Source organism: Phalacrocorax carbo, chromosome 9, assembly GCF_963921805.1.
Source record: "Phalacrocorax carbo chromosome 9, bPhaCar2.1, whole genome shotgun sequence".
In the NCBI taxonomy this organism is placed as follows: Eukaryota; Metazoa; Chordata; class Aves; order Suliformes; family Phalacrocoracidae; genus Phalacrocorax; species Phalacrocorax carbo.
The window spans coordinates 18,917,906-18,943,828 of NC_087521.1; the positions used below are offsets into that span (position 1 = coordinate 18,917,906).

Consider the following 25,923-nt stretch of genomic DNA (forward strand, 5'->3'; position numbering starts at 1 on the left):
CCACAGATCTCCATTAGGCTTCATTCAGGGCCTTTGTTGCTATTACTCAGCTTCCATGCAACCAGGCAAAAAGCATCTGGGATATTTTAACATTTTAAGCCAAGGAAGATTGATTTAAAATTTAAGTTTAGAACCAAAATATAAGGAAAACATTGATCACTTTACACCATTTGAAAATACATAATATAAACTCTTATTTTAAAGGTCGACATCAGGAAACAAAACCTAAAATATTTTAACTCATTTGATACATGTTTTCTTCAGGAAAACAAAGAGGCAAAGATGATATGCCTGCTATTAAAATAAATATACTGTATTCACATAGCCACTCTATTTGATGTAAACATGATACATTATCTAAATAATGCTTTTTTTTTTTTTAAAATACCTACATAACTCATTGGTCGTCTTTTCAGAAGTAGCTCACCCATTTCAGTAAGCAAAGCTACTGACAGGGCAACTTTGGCTAATAAAGCCATGAGAAGTGAAAAAGAACTGTTCTATATTTATTGAAAATATTTAACATTCACCTATGAGAAAAGTAAACAGGAGAGCATTAAAAACAATGGAAGGGAAAATCTGCCTCTAACTCATGTCCAAAAGAACGTAGAACAGCCAATAACGGACATATATATTGTCTATAATATTGTTCTGTAATTTCAGTTTTGTAAAGAAGTAAAACGTAAAGTTCCAACAGTTTCCTTGGTTGGGGGTCTGGGCTTTACAGTAATGAAGTACATTAACCCCAAAAGTGAAAGCAATTTGGGGGGAAAATAAAGCTATGCACTTACAGAACAAATCAGCATCCAGTGTTGTGGCTTCTGAGAATTCCCAGGTACTTATGACTATTCTCTCCTACCAAGCTGTTTTTTTCTTCTTAAATTATAACTGAGAAAAATATCATAATGGACTGATCATAATGAAATATGGACTGTGTTTGCTTCTCTACCATCAGGTAACAACGATATCATTTTTCAAGTTGAGAAAAAAAAGAAATCTTTCAGCTTTCACCAAAAAAGCTTAGTATTACTAGAATGTCAAATGACAATCAAAACTGAAAGACCAGGGTGAGAGAACTCAAATTTTTCACCGTGTCCTGTCCATCCTCAGGATATAGACTTCTAAGACAAGCCATATTTTCAGTAGTACGTGCCTAACCAGAAATGTAGTGGAATTTTTAAGTCATAAGCAGATTAGAAGGCTAACTCCCATTATCTCTAACATCCTGAAAATCCTCCTTCTGTTTCTTTAAGAGTCTAGAGACTTTTGAAAATACAACCCAAACTGTATTTGTTTCTCTCTGTGTGTGTCTGTCTGTCTTACTGCATTAATCTTTTACCATCATTGAGCAAATAAGAGGCTAGAGGAATTTTGGCTCATTTTGTACCATATACTGAGTTCTCCCCAAGTTCTGGCATATTTATATCTTTTAAAGCTCTTTTTGGAGTGTAACCATGATAATACAATTATTCTCTTTTCTCTAATTAACTCCTTCCGAAATCCATGATTTAATTAGTCAGTATTAAAAAAAGAATCAGCCATTTGGCGATGTGGGAAGCTGGCTGAATGTTCTGAAGATAAGATCAAGTGGATCCAGGATTAATCTGTTTTCCATTTCACAGAATATCCTTATCTTGAAAAGGACATACTGTTGCCAAGGAGATTTGGCAGATGTGCTTGCTCAATCTCTTGAAATGCAACAGGACATTCTCATTTCAGTCTATGTGCCACTGGAATAGAAGAATTAGATGAAAACTAGAAAAAAGGTCCCTTATTAATGGGGACTAAGTACCTAATGGAAGAAGCTCGGCTTAGCTACTCTTCATCTAATTGTTAGGCCCACGCTTAACGGGGAAAAGACAGATTCTTTACCCTGGTAGCTTGGCCAGTTTAATTCTTTCCTTTTAGAAACTGTCAACACTGTTAAGGCAAATCAACTTTGGAGTCCTCTTGCTTCTCTTAATCCTTCAGCCTGAAACTGTCATTAACATAATTTGATTCTTGATGGTCAGTAACCTTCTAGCAGTAATGAGACACGAACAATTGCAGTGACTGTTTGAATCAATTCAATAATGTGAGCAACAAAGACTGTGTTCCTGAATCAAAATAAAAGGTGCAAATCAAACTCTTCCATTTTAAAAGTTACAAAGTTTGGCATACGGACTGCATTCTTCTATTACAGCTTTTCATTAGACTTCCTAATGAATCAGAAAATTCTGGAAATAACATCTCAAACTGATCAGCAGTCTTCTCAGAATGCAGAATATTTCTTATTTTTCCACTATAACCAGCTGGTGTCACATCTGTGTTCCTTCAAATTTGGGGGGGGGGGGGGGGGGAAAAGTTGAATGAGAGCAGATAAAGAAATTAATGCCCAGATCTCCCAGAAATGATAGTTAAAAGCTGGAGAAGTACAGGAAGAACTTGACAAAGATGGTCTCTACTGCATGAATATTTTGCTACTGCTTGTATCCAAGAAGCTTCCAATAGCAAGGTAGTCTCAGGTTTCCTATTGCTGCTGGACCTATCTTGCCTCCAATGGACAAAAATCTAGTGTTAATTTATCTGAATGCAGTTGTTAATATAAAATCCACAACACTAACTCTGACTATGCAATTCCTAAAACACATGACTGCAGTTAACTATAATTAGGACCAAACTTGAAAGATCATATGGAAACTTCAGAAGCAACTGACTACTACTGACCGATATGGAGAAGAGAGACATACCAGTTCAATAAGATCTCCAGTGCCTCCTCTTTACTCCTAGATACAATTGAGGATATAGATGCTAACATGTAAAGCAACACACATGTTGGGCACTTATTCTAAGATACCGTCTCTCTCAATATATACTGCATAGCAAAGAAATGGATTGCAGACGTTTAAGGTTGGTGTCACTAAGTTTAGAGCGGAGAGCCACTACTGTGCAATTTAATCTCCCTAACAAATCACCCATAGAACAGTTAAAAAAAAAAAGAGCATATTACAATTAAAAAAAATTACAACAGCTGCCTATATGCCTTTCATTGGCTGAAATAAATGGACAGTTAACTTTCAAATCCATGACTAGTCTAAGCAGTAAGAGAAAAATACTGCATGACTTAATGTGTTGCTACATGACACCAGCTTAACACCATTCATTTAAGTTCATTATATTGTTTCCATCTATATTTAATTAGTATTCAAGCCAACTAACATAGGCATGCAATAGTTTTAACAGAGTGCCTGTTATTTAACCTCAAGCCTGTTATTTAACCTCAGTTTCTGACATCAATCCACACAACTTTAATGTGTACCTCTGAAAGACTATCTCAAAATAAATTATTCAGCTGCTGAGAGAGCATCTTATGTACATTTACTATGCAAGGCAAAGCCATAGCACACAAGAATCTTTAAAACCTACAGTAAAACAAATAAGCGTACTATTTTATTTTAATTCCTGGGCAGTATCTTGTATATATATGTTAAAAGTCATGGACTACCTTAAATTTAGAACATGTAAGAGGATAAAATAATAGAAGAGTCTAGCCTGTTCTTTGCACTGGTACAAAAATGAGACACTTAAAACATTTTTCTTTTTTTTTTTAGTCAAGGTATACATTAGTTAATGTTAATGAAAGTTTTCCAGAATCAGATGCACTGCCTACAAATAACCTCCTGAAGTACTACCAGTGCCAGTGAACATACATATGCTTTCATGTTGCTCTTTTCTTTCTTCCATTTAAAACTTTCATTATTAGTATTATTTAGGAAAGATCAGCAGAACTAGAATTTGAGTTTCCTAGTGCCATCCAGTGTTCTCTGCACATGAAGTCTGTGCTTTTAATCCCTGCTTGTTTCCATCTTTTCCTACTTTTCATTCCTAGTTCTACATTAAGTGAACTCTCCAGTCCTCTTCCAACTAATTCTCAAGTCATCCAAACATATTTGCTTTCAACTTTTTGTTTCTACTCAATTTGCCAGAAACTTTTCTTTCCGCTGTCTACAGTTCTTAGTATTGCTGTGAAAGAAGACAGATAATCTGGCTTAGCTGTGAATTCTTATTTTGCTTGCTAGTGTTAAAGTTACTATCTGTTTCCTCGGTTGCTTATACTGGGACTGCATGGTTTATTTTTCACATTGAAGTACTCTTAAAATAAAAATGTCTTTTCAGCTAGGGTAACTGTAACAAAGACAGTCAACCTTTGAAAAGAACCCGTTTTCTGTATTAATGCAGACCACTGCCAGCTGGATGGGCTACATCACCACATCACTAATGTGCTTTAGAAAATATTTTCCTGCATCTCTGATACCTACTGTTTATACTGCAAGAAAGGAATACATGGCACCTTATGCAAATAATGAGACATGTTTTCCTTGAATAAATTTTCAGTTTAATTCAAGCTTGTTGAGGAGTAATGATGTGGGATGATAAACAGGCACGCAGGGATGACAATCCTAACACTAGCATACTGAATGGAAATTTATATCAATTCCCTACTATGTGCACACTGGGCTTTTAACAACATATGCACATCAGAAATGTTATCTTTTATACTTGCATTTTCTTTTTAAACAATGGATGAGGACATAATTTGTAACTTTAAGTACAAAATAACTGTAAAACATCATGGTAATAGTTTTGTGTGGCTGAAGAGGCACTCTTATTCCAAGATGCTCTATATTGTGCTTACAGTAGTCTGACAATATTATCCTTTAAGGTAGTATTTTATTGAAAAACAAGGTTTCATTTTATTGGAAAGCAAGCTTCCAGAAGACATTTTATTGGGTCATTTTTCCCCTGAAATTGGTGAGATTTGTAGTGACTCTAATCTCCTGTGAAAATTAATTCCAAAACCATGGACTAGTGCCCCTACTTAATTTTCAGTACTGCGAAGTACAATTCCATTGAGCCTAAAGGACAGAACCAAAAACAGAAGACTAGATGAGACCTACTCCAAGGTCACCTGAGCTCCGTCCACTGACACTACTAAAGATAAGGAGAACACCACTTCTAATTTGATCTTGTGGTCAACAAAGAACTAACACAGCACATAAGGTAATGGAGCAGTAAGCTCTCACCATCCTACGTTTATCAGTTGTGCCATTTCATGCTGGAACAGCTGAAAAGCACTGCATTATTCTGAGAAATAAACTGTTGCAATTCTAAATACTCCAAGCAACAAATATGTGAATATACAGGACAGGTGTCTCCTACAGAACCAAACAGAATGGGAGGGTATTTTCATGATCAGTGTTGGACAGGAGACAAAGTGCACTCTTTCCTCTGGGAATCCAGGTCTGCATATGCAATATAAGCATTTTAGAACTTTCATTTCACTAACTTCAACATCAAAAAGTAAATGTTCACATCACCTTAGGAAAATACAAAATAGAACAGAACACTATTGAACACTAAATATGAACACTAAAACCAGATCTGAAGGTATTGAGTAAGAATCAGGGAATATCTGAAGGCTAAAATATATCCTCATACTTCTTGGTTTATAATTTGGGCCTTCTTGAATACATTTGACATTTCTGTAGATGTATACAGGAGGGTATTTGCATATACATTTTTTTATATATACATACACTTATACCCAAATAAAGAAATATCAAATGCAAAATATAGTCTATCTTTTCCACACTTATGCTCTTCATAATTTTGTTTTTGTTCATAATCAGATAGACTGTCACTATACAGCTGTCTGAATAAGCAGTCCAATCACTTTTAAACTATTAGTTAATTCAACAAGCTGCAACTGTCCTGAATGTACATTTCCAAATCATCAGTAAACCAAGAGTCTCCTTACTATAGACTGACTGCAACCTCTCCCACATATATCATTCATCACTTTGTCTCCTCCATTCTACCTGATAAAATGATAAAAAGTTATATTAATACTTCAGTTACATACATCATCCCACGCAGTCCCATACTGCCAGTTAAAACAAACATAAGAAAGATTAATTAACTGATACTGATTTTTACCTAGAATTTCAATGCTGAAACATAGGAACTCATACACTTGTATTTTCACACTATTTTAAAATGTTAATAAGTGAACTTAATATACTATCTAGAAAGTACAATGCTTTCTGAAATGAAAATGAACCTTCCACCAGCAAATATAGCTTCATAAAATTACCGTAGCGGTTTCATGCCTCATAGGTTAAAACAACCAGAAATTGATCCGCTTTGTTTTTAAACAAAGTCAGAAGTTGAATCTTGCATTATATTACTGTATATGACTTGGTACCATGAGAGGAAATGAGGACTTTCATAGTTTGGCACAAATTCAATTGCAAACCACTAAGTGGTTTTTTGCTGCTTGCTATAATCATAAAACCAGATGTGTTCAAAGAATATGGAAAATAGAATGGAAACTTATATTGCAAAAATATCACTTCATATTCACATTAAACATTTTGATTAAAAGAAAACCTTACCAAGCACTTTCGAAAAATTTTAACCTTTCACTGATACATGTTCACTTTTCAAAGCTGTAAACTGTTCTAAAAAGCTGAAAGAATACAGTAAAAAGGCAGCAACATAGGACAAGGAAGATTCAGGCTGAAACGACTAAACATACACGTCTACAAAGTGATCTAGGTGTTTGGTCTTACATTACAGTTCACAGAATCAATGGACTCTAGAAAGCTATCAGACAACCAGCCAGTAGGACTCAATTCACAGAATGACAGAATAGCTAATGTTGGGGGAAAACTTGGCAGAGACCCTAGTCCAAACCCCTGCTCAAAGCAGGGTCCGAAAATAGCAGGTTGTCCAGGGCTGTGTCCAGCCGTGTTGTACCTCCAAATGGACAGAGTTGTGGATGGAGACTCCTCAGCCCCTCTGGGAACTTGTTTTTTCGTTTCAACACCAATTGCCGAAATATAGGAGTCCAGGCCTTCTGAGACGCTTTTGGATTTATGAGACATCCACAAAAGAAAGTCAAATAAAGCAGATCCATATTCTTTGGGAGAGCTAGCTATATACTCAACTCCAGTATATAAATGTCCCTATATATACACCCATGCATAGGTAACTGAACAGAGTAATACACATCTACTTAAGGGTAAACTTACATGCATTCCAGGCTCTATTCATTACTAAGTCCCCCATCAATGATAATGGGAGACAGGACATAAATAGACACCTAAATGTATTTCTCAATCCAGCATTCACTTTCTACCATAGCAGCAGTCTTAAGCAACAGAAAGAAAGGAGAGGAAAAAGAAGTATTTTCAAATTAGACATACTTTGTCTCTATCACTGAAATTATTTAGGAACACAGTCCAGGTGATCTTGCACTGCTCTTTCCAGCTCTCCAAATATCTATTTAACATTTTATATTACTTTAAAGAGATATACTCACAGCATGCGCTCCCTGTATTGTCCGTACAAGGTTGATTCCTTTCCATACATATATATCTCCATTCAGTGCACCAGAATATGTCACTTCATCCCTTGCACAGGCTAGGCACAATATAGTTTGGAGATCACCAGTTTTGCCAAAAACACCACGTTTTGGTGTCAATGAATTGCCACACAAGCTCCAGAACTGCAACATAAAGTGGTTTGGAAAGATGAATTCTAGGATATTAGCGAAATATCCAATACATACATCTGAAAGAGAAGTACCTTACGTCCAAAAGACATCACCGTTCGTATCTTTTTCTCTGCTTTAGTTCTCCAGTTGGTTAACAACTTTTTATCTTATTAACCAACTTTATCTTTCTATAAAATCAGCATAACAGACCAGTTGGGAAGGAGTTTTGGGGTATCAGTATCAAATAAAACTAAATTCTTTCAAATTATTATTTGTGAGTCAGTTGTATTTTCAGTCATTTTTGCAAAAGGTTTTATAAACAGAATTATCTGATCTTTCTTTGATGTAAGACTTCCACTTTGCAAATGCTGCCTTTGCACTTTATGTCCCTTTAGACATGTAAAGATGCAGTCTAAGCATATACATTTCTGATAAGGTTGCCATTTGCTCTGTTTGAAAGCAGCTGGTTACCACTTCTCATCAGAACCACTGATCACACAAAGCAGCCATCTAAGGCGGACATTTTTGAGAACTTTCTAATAGACCCTTAGCACGCGATTACAGCAATCGCATGAGAGTGGATTTCCTCCTAGGTGATCCAACATGTACTAATGGATTCTAAACTAAAAGACACGCAAAGTCTTTTGTCAGAGGACAACACTTGCCGACAAAATCTCCAGCTACACTCTAGTTTCCGAGATCTCTGCAAACAAGCAGCACTCACATATTCCCTTCAAACCCTCCTGACCAAACATGTAAATGTACACTGGAAAGTCAACAAGCTGCTGGAGTAATCGAGTGCAAAATGTGAAAGCATTTATTTCATCGCTGCTGACAGGTTACTCTTACATTGTTTCAGCATGTTCCCCGTACACGTTTACAAAAACTGTACTTCACAGCAGGTGTCTCTGTTACCAATAATCTATTCAAAATTCTGAGCAGAGACTTCAAGTAATACAAGATAATGGAAGTAGCTACAATGAACAGATTTTTGTACCAGCAATACTGTAATTAAGAATTATCCATATACTGATTAGACAAATCCCTGTATCTTAATTAGTATTTCTTTAACCTAAGTACACAGGTCACAGATTATGTTGTTGCTTGAGAAGTAACAGCACAATCACTGCATAAATCAAATGCCTTGCTCCAATATGGAAGTAGGTAACATATCTCAGAAAAGTAATTCCTAATACTAGTTCACCTGGAATTATCTACATAACTTAAGTAGTATTATGATTTGCATAAGATATTAGGTGAGGAAAAAATATGATAAAATTACAAACATGGAAGTAATTGCTGGTATCTGAAAGAACAAGAAGGGATGGTTTAAGAAAAACACACATGAACAAAAATCTCTTGCCTGATCCAAATGCCTATAAATATCTGGGACTCAGATTTTTTGTTCATGTTTTCTCAAAGGAAACACCTATTATTTTTAAAATGCTATTGTTATTTAAAAAGGCTTCAAAGAGCCTTAAAAGTTGCTCACAAATTTTTGCTATCTAAATAGATACATTTTGACATCATAAAGCCACCTTAAATATACTAAATCACTGCTGGCAGATATTGGCTCACTACCGACATAACGGTCCTTTTAGATCTTAAAGTAGAAGAGAGATCATTATTAATCAAGCTCATGCTGTAAATGACATGCTAAACACTATGCTAAATCAAATACATACGCGATCTAGCCAACACATTGAACACTTTTTCCAATAAAACATTAAAATGTATTAATCTAGAAGTTCACTGTATAGAAAGCAACACATTTTTCCCACCATAGGAACCTACACATAAGAGCAATACAGAACTTTCAAGCTGCCATCTACTGCTGTTACGCGGTAACACAGAAGACAGAGATGGGAGAAGGCAGTAACTTTAGGAAACGTATTTGACGGCAGTCAAGCATTGATAATCCTGCTGACAGAGTTAAACCTGAAAAAGAAGCTGTTTCTGCATGGCAGTTCATACATGGATCAAAGCAGAGTGTTTCATAGAAACTCTGCTTGAAAAAGACATGAACTGTACAAATTATGAATTCTGTAACAGGTACAGAGTGTTCAAAATGACAAAGGTAGGAATAACAGCAGGGAAAAGAAAAGAATTAAAAGAAAGATCAAGCATTTTCCTTTCTCCTTCCACTGTATCCCCATACTCTTTCCAATGGTAAGAAATGGTTTTTCAACTCATTTCACCTGTTCAGTGTAACAATTCATTAATTGTACAAGAATCAGAAACTTGAGTACCTGGACTCACCTTAATCCTGTCATCCTGTCTTAACACTACCCAGGATTACAAATAGTATGTTTTAGACAACCTAAATTTTAAATTATATTACAATCATTACATACAATGCTACTGACAACTGTTTCATTGCTCCTGCATTCCTCCTGTCAGGGCATGAACTCTTTACAGCAGAGATGCTGTTTCCCACTATATATATCTTGTAAAATGCCTACTGCAGTTACGCGTGATCTGTGATTGCAGTTCCTAAGAAGTAATATCATTCTTACAGAGCACCTTTCATATTACAATTATATATTCCTTTTAGATTCTATTTTTATATATTTAATAGTGTATAAACTACTGCAGCTGAAATATTTTATGAATTAACGTTTATTTCATTACCTTGATGTGTTTTACGCCACAGCTGACGAGCTTGTTTGGCTGGTACAAATCCCAAGAAATATCAAATATCTGCATAAAAAAAACCCCACGGAATGTCAGGAGAGATGGCCTTTCTAGCATGAGACAGTTAAAACAGTAAAAACTTGTAGCAAATTAACAGAGAGTCTGAAATGCTTTAAATGGAACTATTGGCATTACTTTTTTATCCCCTCATTTAATATTGAAATTGCAATCTAGAGCTCATTATTAGTTCTGTCCAGGTTTTCTTCTTAGAGTAAGTACAACACTTGATAAAACAAAATAAAGGTTCATTTACAGACTAGAAAAATTTAAGGGATTATTTGCATTTTGATTTCCCATATGGGGATTAGGGTCTAGGAAGTGTGTTAATTCTGTACTTCCCCTACATGCTTACAGTCTCAACAAACCATACACAAGTAAACTGTGAGTTACACAGTGTATTTTAGAAATAGATGTACATATCTTAAATACCTTCACATATCTTAATACATATCCAAGCTTTATGCAAATTCAATTTCTAAAACAAAGTGGTTTTTGTCCAGTCATAGCTCTAGTATGTACACACGGACAAGGTTTAACAGAGTAAAATTACACTGACACTCAGAGTCTTTAGTTATACTTACTCTGTCAGTATGACCAGGAGCCATTGATAACAATTTTCCTTTTCTCCAGTCCCATACGCAAACTGTGTTTTTCGAATCCAAACCAACTGAGACCAAACGCTAAAAGTGTCCAAATTAAAGAAAGAAAAATAACTTAATATATTAATGAAAGCTAGAGTAATCATTTTGAATAATAACAAATTCTTAAGATATTTGAGTTAGAAGCATTAGCTACAGTTCAATATAGAAGAAAGCTAAAGATACAACATCCTATGCTAAAGCTTCCACAGGTGCGTCTCTTCAGTTACAACATCATGATCATGAAAAAGTAAGATCATCTTGGATAACAACATATTTCTGACTTATAATGTTTAATATATATAACACCATATGTAGCACACATGGCAAGCAGCAGTCAGGAGGTATATGCAAAAAGGAATAGTCTCACTGAAGTTAATGAAACTACATGTGGTTACCTTTAATTACATATAACTTGCAGAATTTAAATATTTGTTTTACAAGTTCAAGAGATACAAAGAAAAAATATTTTCTTCAGTCTTCTTTGAAACAAACAAAAGATTACAAACAGTTAAAAGCTTTAAGAGTCTTTTGTCTGATTCTTCAAAACATGCATGAGTAACTATTCCTTTCTGAATCCTTTCTCAAACCAGATTCCAACAAGACTCTGAGCATACAAATTTCATTAAGTCTTTAATATGCAGAAAGAGTCTGACGCCTGTTAAATTTTAAGACCAGGAAGGACATAAAGATTGTTCCAAGAATATACAGAAAAGTTTGAGAGCCTCCTATGGTCCCCAGCCTGTCTTGTCTTCAACCATAAAGATACTCTGCACAGATTTCTTGACGCATATCATTGACCATATTAGCCAACAGTCCAATTTTACTACATCTGTTAACCAGTCAAAATGTTATTTTTCCTATAGAAATTCTCATCAGAAAGGCTAACAGTATTAAAGATTGGATAAAATTAAAGTGACTCCAAGTTTTGTTTTTACAGAAAATGAGGTCTTTTTGTTCAGTTTATGTATGAATTGTGACATCTTAATTTTGATAAATGAAAGCTTTGCAGAAGAACAACAAAAAATCCAGCAAGCTCAGGGAAGAATATACCATAAAGCAAGCTGAACTTCTCTCAACTCCAGGGAGACTGGAGGGTAACCTTGCTTTTAGGTAACACAGCTGCACCAGTGAATCGTCAAGTTCACCAAGACAATTAACAAAGGATAATACACAAAGGATAAGTAAAGTCTTCCCAAGCTAGCCAGACCAGTTGGGGGTGGGGAGGACAGTGTGTATGTGGCACAGCCCAACACAAAGTATAAAAACTGAACAACTAATAAAACAAACATTGAAGAGGGCAATGGGCTTGACCTCACCTCAACCTGCATATTCCTTCCCAGTGACTGCAGATGCCCAGCATCATGACAGTGACCATACAGAGACCACTAATAGGAACCAGGTTTTTCTTGTGATTCATCTACATATTGCAATTGCTTGTGCTGTGATTTCAGTATACTGCTGTATCACTCTACTAAATCAAAACCCCATATAACACCAAATATATAAATAATTGGTTTAATATCCAATGTTAAACGCTCTAAAAGAATCTGGTCAGGGACCCTGACAAAGTTGAATTTAAAAGGATAGGCAAGATGTAAACAAACATATTTTGCAGATCTTTCTGAACTGGATTTGTGTTTTACTATATTTCCATATGGAGACAATTCTGGAGACGCAGATCTTGAAAAACCTGTATCCAACTTTCCTTCAGAGACCACAGAATTATAAAAAATGCCACGAAAAAGGTAATCATATGGAAATGCTGAGAAAAGTAGACAATCTATATTCTGACCGTTTATGGATTTAAACATATGAATCAGTACTGGGTACTCCTAGAACAAATCACAGATCTACATTCAAATCTCTCCAATACACACAGGGGATGCATAACCACACTCTAAAAAAGAGTTAGGGGACCTTAATCCTAATTAAATACATTTTGACCTTATATTAGTAAGACATAGTAAGTGGCATGAGTTTACACAGACAAGAACAACACAGAGAAAATATATTGTTGTCAGGTAAAAATGATGTTCTAGAAAAAAGCTGACTCAAGAAGTTGACTTTCTAAACAATGAGAAACCTAAACGATCAAATCTGCAGATCCTTCCAACAAACTCAAAACCTCCCTACAACAATTACAGCATGTTTTAACAGAAACAAGCTACAGCTAGGCTTTCCTCTATTTACGTTCAATAGACCTTCATTTGATATTGTCTTAATAAGGACAGCAACTGGTCTCTACAATACATCCTAACTTGAGAAAGTAGAGGTAAGTAACAGATATTGACCTTTTTAGCAAGTAATAGGAACTGAGAATATAACTAAACCTGAATATCACATTGCAAGGCTAAGTGGGAAGGGAAGAAGTGCTGCATAAGACCAGGAGACCACAACTGCCGAAAGGACTTCCATGGCTATTACCTCTTCTGCTGCTACCTAATGTGTATTTTTTATTTCTAATACATAAATCAAGAAAGCCTCTTCACTCACAGGAGCAGCGTCTGGTAAATATTATCTCCTTTGTAAGTAGCAGCTCTGAGAACCAATTTGCTACTGAGTTAATGCTTTAAAATAACAAAATTATAATCCAATAAAACCTCTCTCTTGACTTTTAGATACAGGATACATGAATTTGAACGAACAATCAAAATGTGGAGGCACACCAATGCATGTAAAATGGATGACAGAGAAGGAGATACTGCCTGAAGACATTCAGAGTCCCAGATGAGTAACACAATGGGATTGCCATCACTTTGTGCACAAAACACCCCCGCACAGGGAAGGTCCACTATCTCCAACCATTTGGTGTAACTCTGAACCCTGGTGTGGCCCATAGTCCACAAGAACCTCCCTACCACTTCATCTTCATTCAGAATTCTTTCGAATTTGCACTTTTCTTGCCAAATGTGTATATTGGTCAGTCACTTCTAATGCCAACTTTTTTTCCTCAACTTCAGAATAAGCAGATAATACCTGAGTCAATACACTTCCTTAAAAAAACAAAATGCTACATAACAAGTTTTCTGACAGATAAACAAATTAAGTGTTTGAAAAAAGAATACTAATTACATACCTGACCATCTAAATCAAAAGCCAAGCAAGCTATACCATGCGTGTGAACATCTTTCAGAACAGATACAGTTTGCACAGTGTACGAGTCCCACACGCAGATGTATGGTTCTTTTCCAACTTGACCTGTTGCCACCAACACACGTTCAGGATGCAAAGCAAGGCTGCCAAAGAAAAAGATAAAATATTTTTGGGTGAAACTTTTACATTTGCCTATTTGGTTGCATTAATATTTTTCCTTAAAAATTATTTTACATTGGTTTTCCACTGATAGATATTAACAAGTCATTTTTGTATCACAGATTCCACAATAACTGTAAAATCCCCTTTGTACGATACGTGCCATCACCATTCTTGAATTTGAACCTTCAAGCCTTCTCCAATTAAACTAACTGTAGAAGAGTCATTAATCTTCTGTTCCAAAATACAGCATTTATTAAATGAGGTCAGATTTTCATGCACTAAAAAAAATACCTATTTTTCCCTTTCTTTCTATTTCTTAACATTTAGAAACACAAAGGATGGACAAAAAGTGTTAGTGTTTCGCTAACTACACATCTGTCATCAATGTAGATACGCATCTCCAGAAGTACTTCATTCCATGTACTATTTGACTTCCTTTTTATGAGAGGATTGAATAACCTTCTGAAGCTATCTCTCCGCTGATCGTACAGCAAGCCAAAGCATGACTAGCTTAGACTAGATGTTATGACTAGACTTCAGATGACTAAACTGAAGAGAGACAAAGATTATCTTACATGTAAATTTTAATATAGAACAATTTGGAACAGCTGATTTTAAATAATTCTTAACTTTCCACATTTCTAACATTGCAGAGAATTTCTTGTAGTTCCTATTTCAGAGTCCTTCAAAGTCCACAGAGCATTGTCACAACTGTTTTGCCAAATCTGGGACCAAGCTAGAAAGCATGCTAGTCAGCAAGATAGTTTGGTTTGTTTATGAAAGCAAGCTGCAAGGGAGGACGTGAGGTCTGAAGAGTCTATTCAGTAGTACAGAAAAGAAAGAACATATTTAATAGAAACCCAAACAAGCTACCTGATGACATTCTACACAGACAGTCCACTATGATGTGAGAAATACCACATGGGAGTCAGGAAGATAAAATTTCAAAGTTGGCTATTTAATTTGGCTGAAAAAATTCCTCCCCTAACTAATCATAGAGTAATGATCTTGAGAGGCTGGTGGACAGAACCACTAACAACATATACTAAATGTATTTATGTTCTCAACATCACCTGAAAAGAGGAAAAAGCTGAGTACACCTGAACACAGATTTTGATAAATGAAGTTCAAAGGGTGGGGACAAGAGGAGTCTATAAACATAGAAGAAATGCCAGGATAAAGCTAACCAGGAAGGCACCAGAAAAAAAGATCTAACTTAAAAAATGTATACATTTTCTATGTACAAAGAGAGAAAGAGAAAACCATGTTAGAAGTTGGAAGTTAGAAGTTAATATTTCATGAAGTCATACTACACTACTGATGATACACTTATGTATTTTTTTCTATTTTAATATAGCATTTCAGTTGGTTGATATTGCTTGACAAATTCTACATGTGCAACTCTGAGAGGAACCTTTAACTTCAAAGTTTCTACAAAAGGGAAAAAGCCTCTGTACCTTTCAACTTTTCTAAGGGAATTCCTCTTCCTTGCTACTCCACTTTATCCTCAGCACCAGGGTCAAGCAACCAACATTTCCCCACTTTGCTTCTCTTCAATTCCAGAGTTATTTCTCTGGTTCTTCCCTTCCTTCTTTATTTGACAGAGCAACTTCATAATTTAAAAAACTATGCAGAAAGGAGCTGGCAGGCAAAACTTATCACATTTCACTTGAGTTCTGCCACCTAATCCTGACCAACACCTGCACATCTCCCAGAGCACACACAGGCAGATGGTGTATGCATGGGGAAAAAGGAAAAGCATCTGGAGGGGAGAAAACGCTGCATTTGAAATTATCTAATTTTTACAATGACACCATAGAGAAGGAGAGAGAGATAAGATCACATGGACAATAATGAAATTCAAGAAGAGAAAGAAAACGAATAAGCAAGGGTGGAGGAAGGGGGGAAGACAGAGACTAAGAGCAAAAGTAAAAACACAGCAGCCTGACTGATTCACAACCTCTTGAATCCCGTACTTAGCTCTGCTATTAGTGCATTGTGCAGGTTCAGGCAAGCGAGAATCACCCAACAACTGCAACTCTGAAAAATGCTCAGGCACACCCCTGGACACACACACACAAAAGCATCCCCACACCACACCTTACAAAACACTTTCCAGCAACCAAAAATTAGCTTCGCATGTTTTTAACTAAAGACAGAAGCGACAAATGCAACGCATCAGAGACAGGACAATGGTAAAGGCACTACCAAGGGCCAAGAGAACATCATTCTAGCCCAGGTGTGCCAACTAATTCCACTCAAAGCATATTAGGTTAATATAGAGAATGTTTCCTCTCTATCCAATTAGTAAATGGCAAATAATAACTAATAGTAATCTCACAGTGTTAGTTCCTTCTATTACATGATATAAAATATTAGCTTAAGCAACTGAGCTCAAATTCTGCCTTGATATGGAATAATGCAGCACAAATTATGATCCACAGCCTGTATTTTAATCACAATAGACAACACTGTGGAGTTACTAAGGTCCTTCCCCTATCACTTCAGTCTCTATAGTATATTGCTAACAACCTTTCTAGACAGTCATTGAAAGCAGAAGGAAATAAATATACAATAAATATTTTAAATCAACAAGCTTTCACTAAAAATGGCAATACGAAAGGATTTCAGTGAAACTGAGCAGCAGAGCTGTTGGCAGTTGCTGAAGAAATATTTACTTGGAAACACCTTCCCCCACCATTTCTTCCAGACCAAGGAGTGAAGGATAGGTTAAAGTACTACTTGCATGTGTTTTATCTCACTGGCTACCAGGACAGATGGAAAAAGGAAGCATGGAAAGAGTCAAGGGACTGCTACTTCTCTTACCAACACTAAGAAAAGGAACTGCCTCGCTTATTTAGATGATTTTCATACAAACCATGAATGATAAGAATATGTTTTTCCTTAATATTCAAGTCTTGGCTATTATTACACCCATGGGGCACCATGCAGAATTCCAGATTTTACATTTTGAACCTCAAAACTCAAGAATTAGACTCCAGTTTTATGCAATGTGGAGACCATTTTCAGTTCTCTCATTGGACTATGAGTGATTAAGCAATCCAATCCTTACAGGCATAGCAATTAATACAAAAATATAGTATCTCGGTCTAACCTCTAGAGTAAAAGCATTGATACAACTCACACATTCAGGAACTTTCATTATTAAAACAGTCCTGAGCAATAAATAGCTTCTTAGTTCAGAAAGAAAAAATATTACTAAAACGGGTGCCTGTAAATGGATAACCATAAACATTTGCTATACAGGGACTATGTTGACTCATGGGCATGATGCAGTAAACAGGATCAAATGAGTGTGAGTTGCCTCTGGATACCACAGGTAAGATCTCCAAGTCCCCTCTACAGAGGTGTTACTAGTGTACAATTACTGGGATGGTATTTGAAGTAGCTGCTTGCTGTCCAGTCAGTTCCTGACCACAGGCAGAAAAGCATGAGTTTCGCTCAGCTCTTAAGACAGCTTCTAGAACTGTTGGTGTGGGCTCTGTGGACTTAAGTACATTGACCCCTCACACAGATTTTCTTGCATTTTTTCTCCTAGGGAAGAGATTGCTTTGTCAAATGAGAAGCTCTGCATTCAGAAGGAGAGAACTCGTGTTCCTTTTAACACCCTGGTAATGAAAGCTGGGATGACCTATCCAGGTTAGACTGCTAAAACTGTGCTTGTATCTAGCCCACACAGCTAGACTGTAAACCTGTGCTTGATTTCTTTCCTCTTCCCTGAAGGATGACTAAGCTGATGAATGAGATATCGCTGTTTGTCCAAAAAAGGAAACAAATATTCCTAACAAGACAAGTTCTTCAGGCCTTCTTGCTTGTCTCTGGCCTTTCTGACATGAGCTTTTCAAGAACAGATGTTAGATCTAACATACTGTCTCTGAAGAGGCAGATATTAAGGAAAATGTCCAAAAGGCAATTTGTGACCATGAAACATAGCGGTTTGTTAGCCTAATTTCTGCTAAGTCAAATTAATTTCCAAATTGTCTATAAAATTTGATTCTTCTCAGAAGTGTTCAGAAGTAGAAAATCTGAAAAACCTGCCTGTCACTATTCCAACAAAACAAAATAGCTGAACACGTAGAGAACTGAAACTTCCACTGATCTCTCTGACAGGTCTTTTCCTAGGGAAATATTCAAAGCAGGCTGAAATACAGTATCACCATTTTAACAGCATCACTGAAAAGGGTTATGTTTCTCAGTTTAGCATATCCAAGTTCTTTCTCCCTTTTAAAGCAGCATGTAAACATTCCTACCATTTTGACCAGATCCACACACTGTACAATACCCATATCCATACTGTGTCTGTTTGGGATGATAGAGACATGGATGTGACCCTCCAATTAGTGTGAGGTTTACAGTGGCAGAGGATCCTGAAGGAGAACAGTCTATAATAAACTATTCTATTAAAAAAAGAAATTAAGATGTTTCCATCTTTACATGGTTTGTGCTGAGTGTTAACAGGCATTGATTAATACAGACAAGCTGCAGACAAGGATACAGTATTAAAGATGATGTTTCCTTAGCAACAATATTGGATGAAAACCCAAGAATATATTCATGTGACTACTCCTGAGCTTCATAAAACTAGGGCACCAGTAAAAATGCACGAAATAATACTCCAGTAAAATAACACCTCAGTTATCTATTAATTAAGAGTTAATTTCAAGTGTGAAATTGTTTCTATGAGTAAATACAGAAAAATATTTTCACTGTATGTTTACAGACATTTTACATAGTTGTGGATATTTTCTTATTTGCTGCCATTTATCCATATTTCCCGAGAAAGAATGACAGGAGAAATTACATACCATTTGTGTCACACTATTTAAGTTGTTAAAGCAGAAAAAGATGTGATCAGCAAACACCTCTCAGATCAAGTCAGAGCACACTTAATTCCCACAGACAAAACAAAGCAGTACTCATCTTGGAGCATCACTGCTGGGTCTCCCATAGAGTTATTGTTGTAACACCAGTAATGTCAAATAAAGCTTTCTGAAGATCCCTTAAATTGTACAAGCATCCAACTTCAAAGTAAGAGTCTGAAGCGGAGACATGGAGGGTGGACGAAAACTGTACATTGATTTGTCCCGGTTGCAGTTTATCTCATTACCATTCCATATTCTCCCCTCTCGAATCTGAATGTTTTTAGATTAATAAGAAATGCTTATAAGCAACTAGAGAATCCTAAAAATCACTTTGGGCTCCTATCTGTTCCAATACTCAGAAGAAGGAGGGGAAAAAAAAAATCCAGACAAACTTCAAAGAGAAGGGAAGAGTTAAAGCCTGTGTACAGTAACACTGATGCAAAAAGTTCCCAACTCATCAAATATGAAAACTCAGGAAAAATTCTGGGAACTATATGCAACTTTACACAGATGCCCACTTTTGCCTTGCGCAGTCACGTCCTCCACTGCTAAGGGAGGGATTGGCTTAAGCTTTCTAGTAAAAGAGTTGTCATCTCTGGAAAAGAGATTAAAAATAAAGATATTCCCCTTCTTTTCAAATAGGAATGATTTTTACTGCACCAGTTGGAGAACTCATGTTTTGACTGAGCGGGGGGTGCTGGTTTTTTTCCAAATTCTACATGATCTTGACACTTTTATCACCAGGTTTTGACTATCTGAGGAAAGTTTCTTTTCTAACATGCCCCTTGAAGAAGGTGGCAGCAAAATTACTTGCATTTTCCTAGCAGAAATTTCTTCTCACAGAAAAGTCAGAAATATCATATACTCCAAAATGATCTGGAGATAAATTTGTTAAGACAATGTCCTATTATCTTTTACTAGCTATACATATGAAAGAAGTAATTCTGATTATAATAACTGGTGGTACAATAATGTGACATACTAAAGCCTGAAGGTAATCAAGGAATGGAATCACACCTAAAAAATATTCAACTTCCATCTTTCCTCAAGAGACAATGCAAGGACTTAAGATTCATTCTTTAAACCATTATTAGATATAAGCTGTCAAATATAACCCCCCCAGTACCAGTAGGAAAAAAAAAAAAGGCAGGAAAAAAAAGGGAAAAAAAATACAGAAAAGCAAGATCTGCTGAAAGAGGAGGTACTGCTATGTGCTGTCAATAACTTGAGTGAGGCAGTCCAGCTATTCAGCTCCTTTGGGTCATTACATTTGATGACCCAAGAGGTCCCTTAACAACTCAGTACTGTTAAGTGATTTGGTTAGGATCTGTCTGTCACAAAGTTACAAACCAGTTCTTCACTCCTGTATACAAGTGGTGAAAAGTATACAAACCTACAGAGACATAATAGATTAAAAAACTGAGGCAGCCTAAAATTAAAGTGGAAATACTGATTTCTCATTCTAACCAGTTTATAAGCTAAAGAAACTACTTAATTAGCATAAGTGAAGATTACTATGCTGTAGACAATTATGTGGACACTGAGAAAAGTATGGCTATAAAATCAGAACAGATTTAATTTCAAATCAAGTTTGCAATGAAATACAGGCTAGAAAGGGAAACTGAATGACAAAAATTCTTGTAACAGTTATAATCACTCTCATATTTCAGTGCATGAACACTCATTGCACCGTTTGCTGAATTAGAAATATACAGAATAAATTATTTAAGGTCAAAGAAGCATTTACTCCAAATCTTTTAGCCAGGAAATTTTCAAAAATTTCTTTCCAGAAAAAGGTTATTTTGGGTGCTTCTAACCTCACAAGTTAACTAAATAAACTTGCTTGAGGTACAAAATTTTCTTGTTTCTAAGTCTTTTACTATCACGGTAAAATCCTTCAAACAACCCTTCGTCCACTCATTACCGTTTGCTGCTTCTCCATAAGAGATTTACAGCAGTTTTTAACTACTAGATTAATCTTCCCTCTATATTTTTGAAATTTATGCTAGGTCTTCTAAGTATTACATTGAAAAAAATCACAGATTGTGTAATTTTCTTTCATATTTCTGAACAAGTAGATTAAACAGCAATCCAGTCTTCTCCTATGGCATATATTATGAAAAAACTTATCTGAATATGTGAGAATTTATCATCTGAATATTCAAGAGTGGAGTCACAGAATAATTAGTGACAACTTTTGAAAGGTTTTTCTTTTATACAAAAAGGTCACCCTGATAAAATTAGCAGTTGCCTTAAAATAAGGAATGGTGGGAAGAAGGCAGCGGCAGAGCTGCTAGTGAAATAAGCTGAGATAAGCACAATATTCTGTGCGTCAATGGGCTGTATTTCATTACCAACCAAAGAAGGTTTAGAGCAGAAGAGAGCACTAAGACAATCTTTATCTTGCCAACCCTACAGACTGCAGATACATTATATTTCTTCTGGAGCTCTTGAGAACACCAGGCCTACACATGTTCTGCAGGTGTTAGTCAGATGAGTTTTCCTACGGAAAAGGAAAGGCCAAGGACATCTGTAACACTTGTCTCAAATTTACCATCCCAGCATCTAACTTCATGCCCAGAAAGGTGAAATGAGCCAAGATACCACTTAAACTTGAGACATCATCTGAATCACCATGTAAAGAAACTATTAAAATGTGACAGAGGCCACAGAAGAGAAGCATTTAAATGAACGACTGTCTGCTAAAACAAACAAAACACCCACATGTACCAGAAACCTGAACAGAACAGAAAAGCAGCATGGGAAAATGCAAGAATACTTACCAAGTAATTGGTAAGCAATGGAAGCTGTTGTACATGTAGGCCTACAAACTTAATTACTAAAAAAACACTAAAAAGGAGAAGATGGATTATGAGAATTCATGAGCAACACTTTCAAGAAAATACAACTCTTCTGCTCTAAAATTATGTTTATCTCAAGAATGCTGATGTAGTTGACTATTCCCCATCAGGTAATATAATGTATACTCATTATCATAAGCATATGCCGCAACCTGAAAAAGGTAACATCACAATTATTTATAAATTAATTTATTACTGAATAGCATTCCAACTGCTATTCATTTTTATGGTATTAATTTCTATGGTAGAGGAAACAGCAATAGGTAAAGCAGTAAGTAAAAGAGAAACCTGTAACTAAAAATGCAAATATCATCTAAATGCAACCTCTATCTAAAAAAAACCAGCAAACCAAACATTTACCAGTTCTTCAAACTTTCCTGTTATTTCCCCAAGTACTCTGGAAGACTATTTAGCTTAAAATGTCACACTCACCACAATTAATCTTCAGGAAATTTCCAAATGCTTTCAGATAACTTGTCTTGATCTAAGATAAAGCATCATTCACCTTGCTTGCTCTTGTAGAGGGATTAAAAGCAGGGGACAAGGATTAACAGAGTTCTAAAAGTCAGGAGAAGGTTTATACAGTTGTCAGCTAACCAAAACACAGAATTAATCCACTCATTCTGTGTACATGCTGTCTTGATAAAATGGAGACATCTCACCACTACTCACCTTAAATGACTAAAACGCATAAATGTTTTTAAGTGACTTCGACCATTAAGTATGTTTGGGGTTTTTTTCCCAATTGTATGTATGTATAATGTTTGCATGCACCTACATCGCAGTCTGACATTATTTTCAGGAGCTTTATTGTTCAAACAAGCTACCCTATAATTCAGAAAATTGAAGGGTTACTGTTATTTTTAACATTATTTCTTGTGACTAAATCTAGTTGGATATGTACCACATAAATAGAAAGAAGCAAAGCAGTAAAACAATTATTTTCATCTAGTCTTTTAGAGCATTGCTATAAAACTATGTCACATCTACAAGTTTTGTTCTCCAGTTCTGGTAAAGAAAAACATACAATAAGTAATCAGGAGTGAAAAGTGCGAGTAGAGGTGAGAACGTAATGACTCTACTATAACTATGAGCACTTCATGAGCATAATTTTCAGCCTGGACACATTTGCTCTACTATTAGGTCTGGTCCTTTGCCTCAGTTTTGTTTCTCTTCTGTTCAGCTGAATTCTTCACTTAAACCAAGCATTTTATTTACATATAATTTTATGTCAAATATCTAATCAATACACCTTGTACGAAGCCAAAGGAAGTTCAAATTGTAATCCATCCTATAGCCAACACAATGTAAAAGGCAAATTAAAAATTTCCTGTATGTCATCAGTGGCACTACCACTTGCGGTACCTATAAAGCTGATCACTTTGTTCAAAATTACATTATTCTCTCCAAAGTTACGGCACTAACTCTTCAGACACATTTCTCTTGGCTCTTGAATTCAAACTCCCAAGAAATATCCACAGCAAGTCACAGCAATCCTTGTGAAGCAGGAGATTTAAAATCTAAACAGAATGACAGGGTCTGCTCAGGCGTCCTCCTGTGCCAGCCAGAAACCCTACCCACTATCCACTGATGAGGCACAGGTTGTTCGAAAATGATGCGTATGGTCCTGGTTCTGAGACTGGACATGCATCCCAGCAGTTTGTTAACTGAATCTACTGCAGAGAAATCTCATGGAACTAATCTAAAGCATATGTTTAAGATTCATTTATTTCCACATACCTATATGAAAACCTACTAATTCTGTTTATATTTGCATGGTCTAAAGTAAAAAAAATCCTGTGAACAAACTGGCTTACCGCAGCTCAGAAAAAAAGGCATTTCAAGTCACAGCTCAGGAGGAGTTATTACTCCCACTGTATGAATCCACTGCTTTTCAGCATAGGAACATCATTCTCATGCAAAACAATGCTAATCCACAGATAAACATACCAAGATACCTACAAAAAAGTGAGCCCCCCTAAATATTTGTCAAAGATGACTCCACGAATATTTAAGCAAGTTGGACATCGCTGTTAGGATGGGAGTTAAAATAAGGGCAGGGGTGGCTGGCTAAAATGAGAGGAAGTAATGTGTTTTTAAAGCAAAAGAATCAGTCTGAGCTGGGCATACAGATATGGGCCTTGAGCCATCCTGTCTGCAGGCCAAAGCAATAGGCAGTATAAGGAAAACTCCCCTGAAAAAGCTCAGAAGATCAAGCAGTGACATGAAACTAGAAAACTCTGAAAAACAGCTGGAAGGACTGTCCACTGTGTCTTCTGAAGTAATATCTAAATACCCAGGGCTTTCACAGAAGGATAAGCATCAGGCACCATCTTAGAGAATCTATTCAAAAGAAGAGGAGTCTACCAGAAAGCCTCTCAACAGTAATAAGGATTCCCACTTAAAGGAAAGTCTTTTTCCCACTAGGCTGAGGAAAACTATTCTGAAGAAGAGATATAATATTTCTCTAGAGATTTAATAATACAGGTATCCTCTAGCAGCTAGGTAAAATAACAAGAAAAACTGCTTTCCTAGCAGAAATGGTCACACAAAGACATCTTGCTCTAAATGCAGGGTAGAAGTGGAATATCTCACCTATCACCAAAGTAATAAGTATGTCAGGATGGGGCCTTCAAAGGTCAGATTTTCTTTGAATTCACAGGCTGATGAAGATGTATCCAAAAGTGATTTCGCTCAACTCGGGTATCAGCTACTAATGAATATCAAAGTTGTCAGCATTACTAAGAAAGAGGACATCACTTTTGCATTTTCATGACCAAAACTGAAGCAGAAAGACAAAAACTTGAAAGTAAAGGTGGTCAGCACCAAAAACATTCCAGGCTTTTATCATGAGATGGTGTTCACCCTGGAATTCTTTGCAGTTTCCACCTTTTGCAATATATAACTGATTGGTATCATAAGCCCAGCTTAAAAAAAAAATCAATCATATCCTTTGCTACCAAGAGTTAAGGTAATCTTGGCCGATTCTAACCTTTTTTATGCAAATCAAGCACTGCATTTTGAAAGCCTATTGCTATTGCAACAGCTACAACAGCAATACAAATAATTATATTGGTTATTTCTCACAGAAATGGTCTTTTGTAGCCACTGGAGTAATCAGTGTGATCTGTGCCCTAATGTGAGTTAATTTGTATGTATCTATAACAATCTGTAAGGTGCTTCACTGATGCCTCATGGCAAATTCGTACTGCACCAGATGGCACTCACACCAGAATCTCACTGTGTAGAAAATCCTGACTGTATTTTGAAGAGAACATTCACTAGCATCTAGATTAAACATTCAACTGAATTATTAAGATGACCAGGGGAACTTCCACACTCTGCCACCCAAGTTCAAGGACTATTATAACTTTATTTTTCAAGTTATTTTGAGTGCTCAGTAACTTCGCCTACCATGTCAAAGTACCAAAAGCAACACATTATTCCAAGTCAAATAAATATACTGTGAATAAACCAATTTCCTCGATAATACTATAACAGCATTATAATTCTAAGTGTATCTTAAGAAATCTAAATTTTAAATTGAGCATATGACTGATCCTTATCAGTCCAGATTAGACAGCTTTGCCACTTTTATGAATAATGAATTATTTTTCTTTGAAAGTCCTTGATGCTAGACAAAAGCGCTATCCTAAATAACAAACGTAACTGAGTGATATAATAATATTTTGAAGAACTGGGTAAACTATATTTTGAAGTAAAAAAATCCCTCGAGATATTATACAATGTAAAACTAAACTCTGGCTTTTTTAGCATTATGTCAATGTCAGCTTAAACTTTAAAAACCCAAAATTGTAGATAACATAAAACTAGAAGTAACTTTTTATAATTTTTGGTGTTTGGGGGAGGTTTTATTTCAAGCGATGTATGTTTTTTAAAAAGCCTACAGTGCTTTTGTTAATAATTACAGTAAAACCTGAACTCATTTTTTGATATGTCAGACAGAACTAGCATACTATGTTTTTCAATCTAAAACACTTACAGGGGGGAATAAATTGACTCTTAAATAATTAACTGAAGTTTATTTTATG

At 35.9% G+C, this 25,923-nt stretch overlaps 1 protein-coding gene across 1 annotated transcript in view; it reads right to left on the minus strand.

Moving 5' to 3' along the window:
• The window catches only part of EML5 (EMAP like 5), a 117,608-nt gene that overhangs the window by 83,146 nt on the left and 8,539 nt on the right, over nt 1-25,923 (minus strand). The window contains exons 2-5 of the mRNA XM_064460541.1: nt 13,949-14,108; nt 10,813-10,911; nt 10,169-10,237; nt 7,364-7,549 (exon numbers count right to left, since the gene is read on the minus strand). Of these exons, the coding sequence (XP_064316611.1) occupies nt 7,364-7,549; nt 10,169-10,237; nt 10,813-10,911; nt 13,949-14,108 (514 nt within the window). The remainder of the gene's footprint in view (nt 1-7,363; nt 7,550-10,168; nt 10,238-10,812; nt 10,912-13,948; nt 14,109-25,923) is intronic.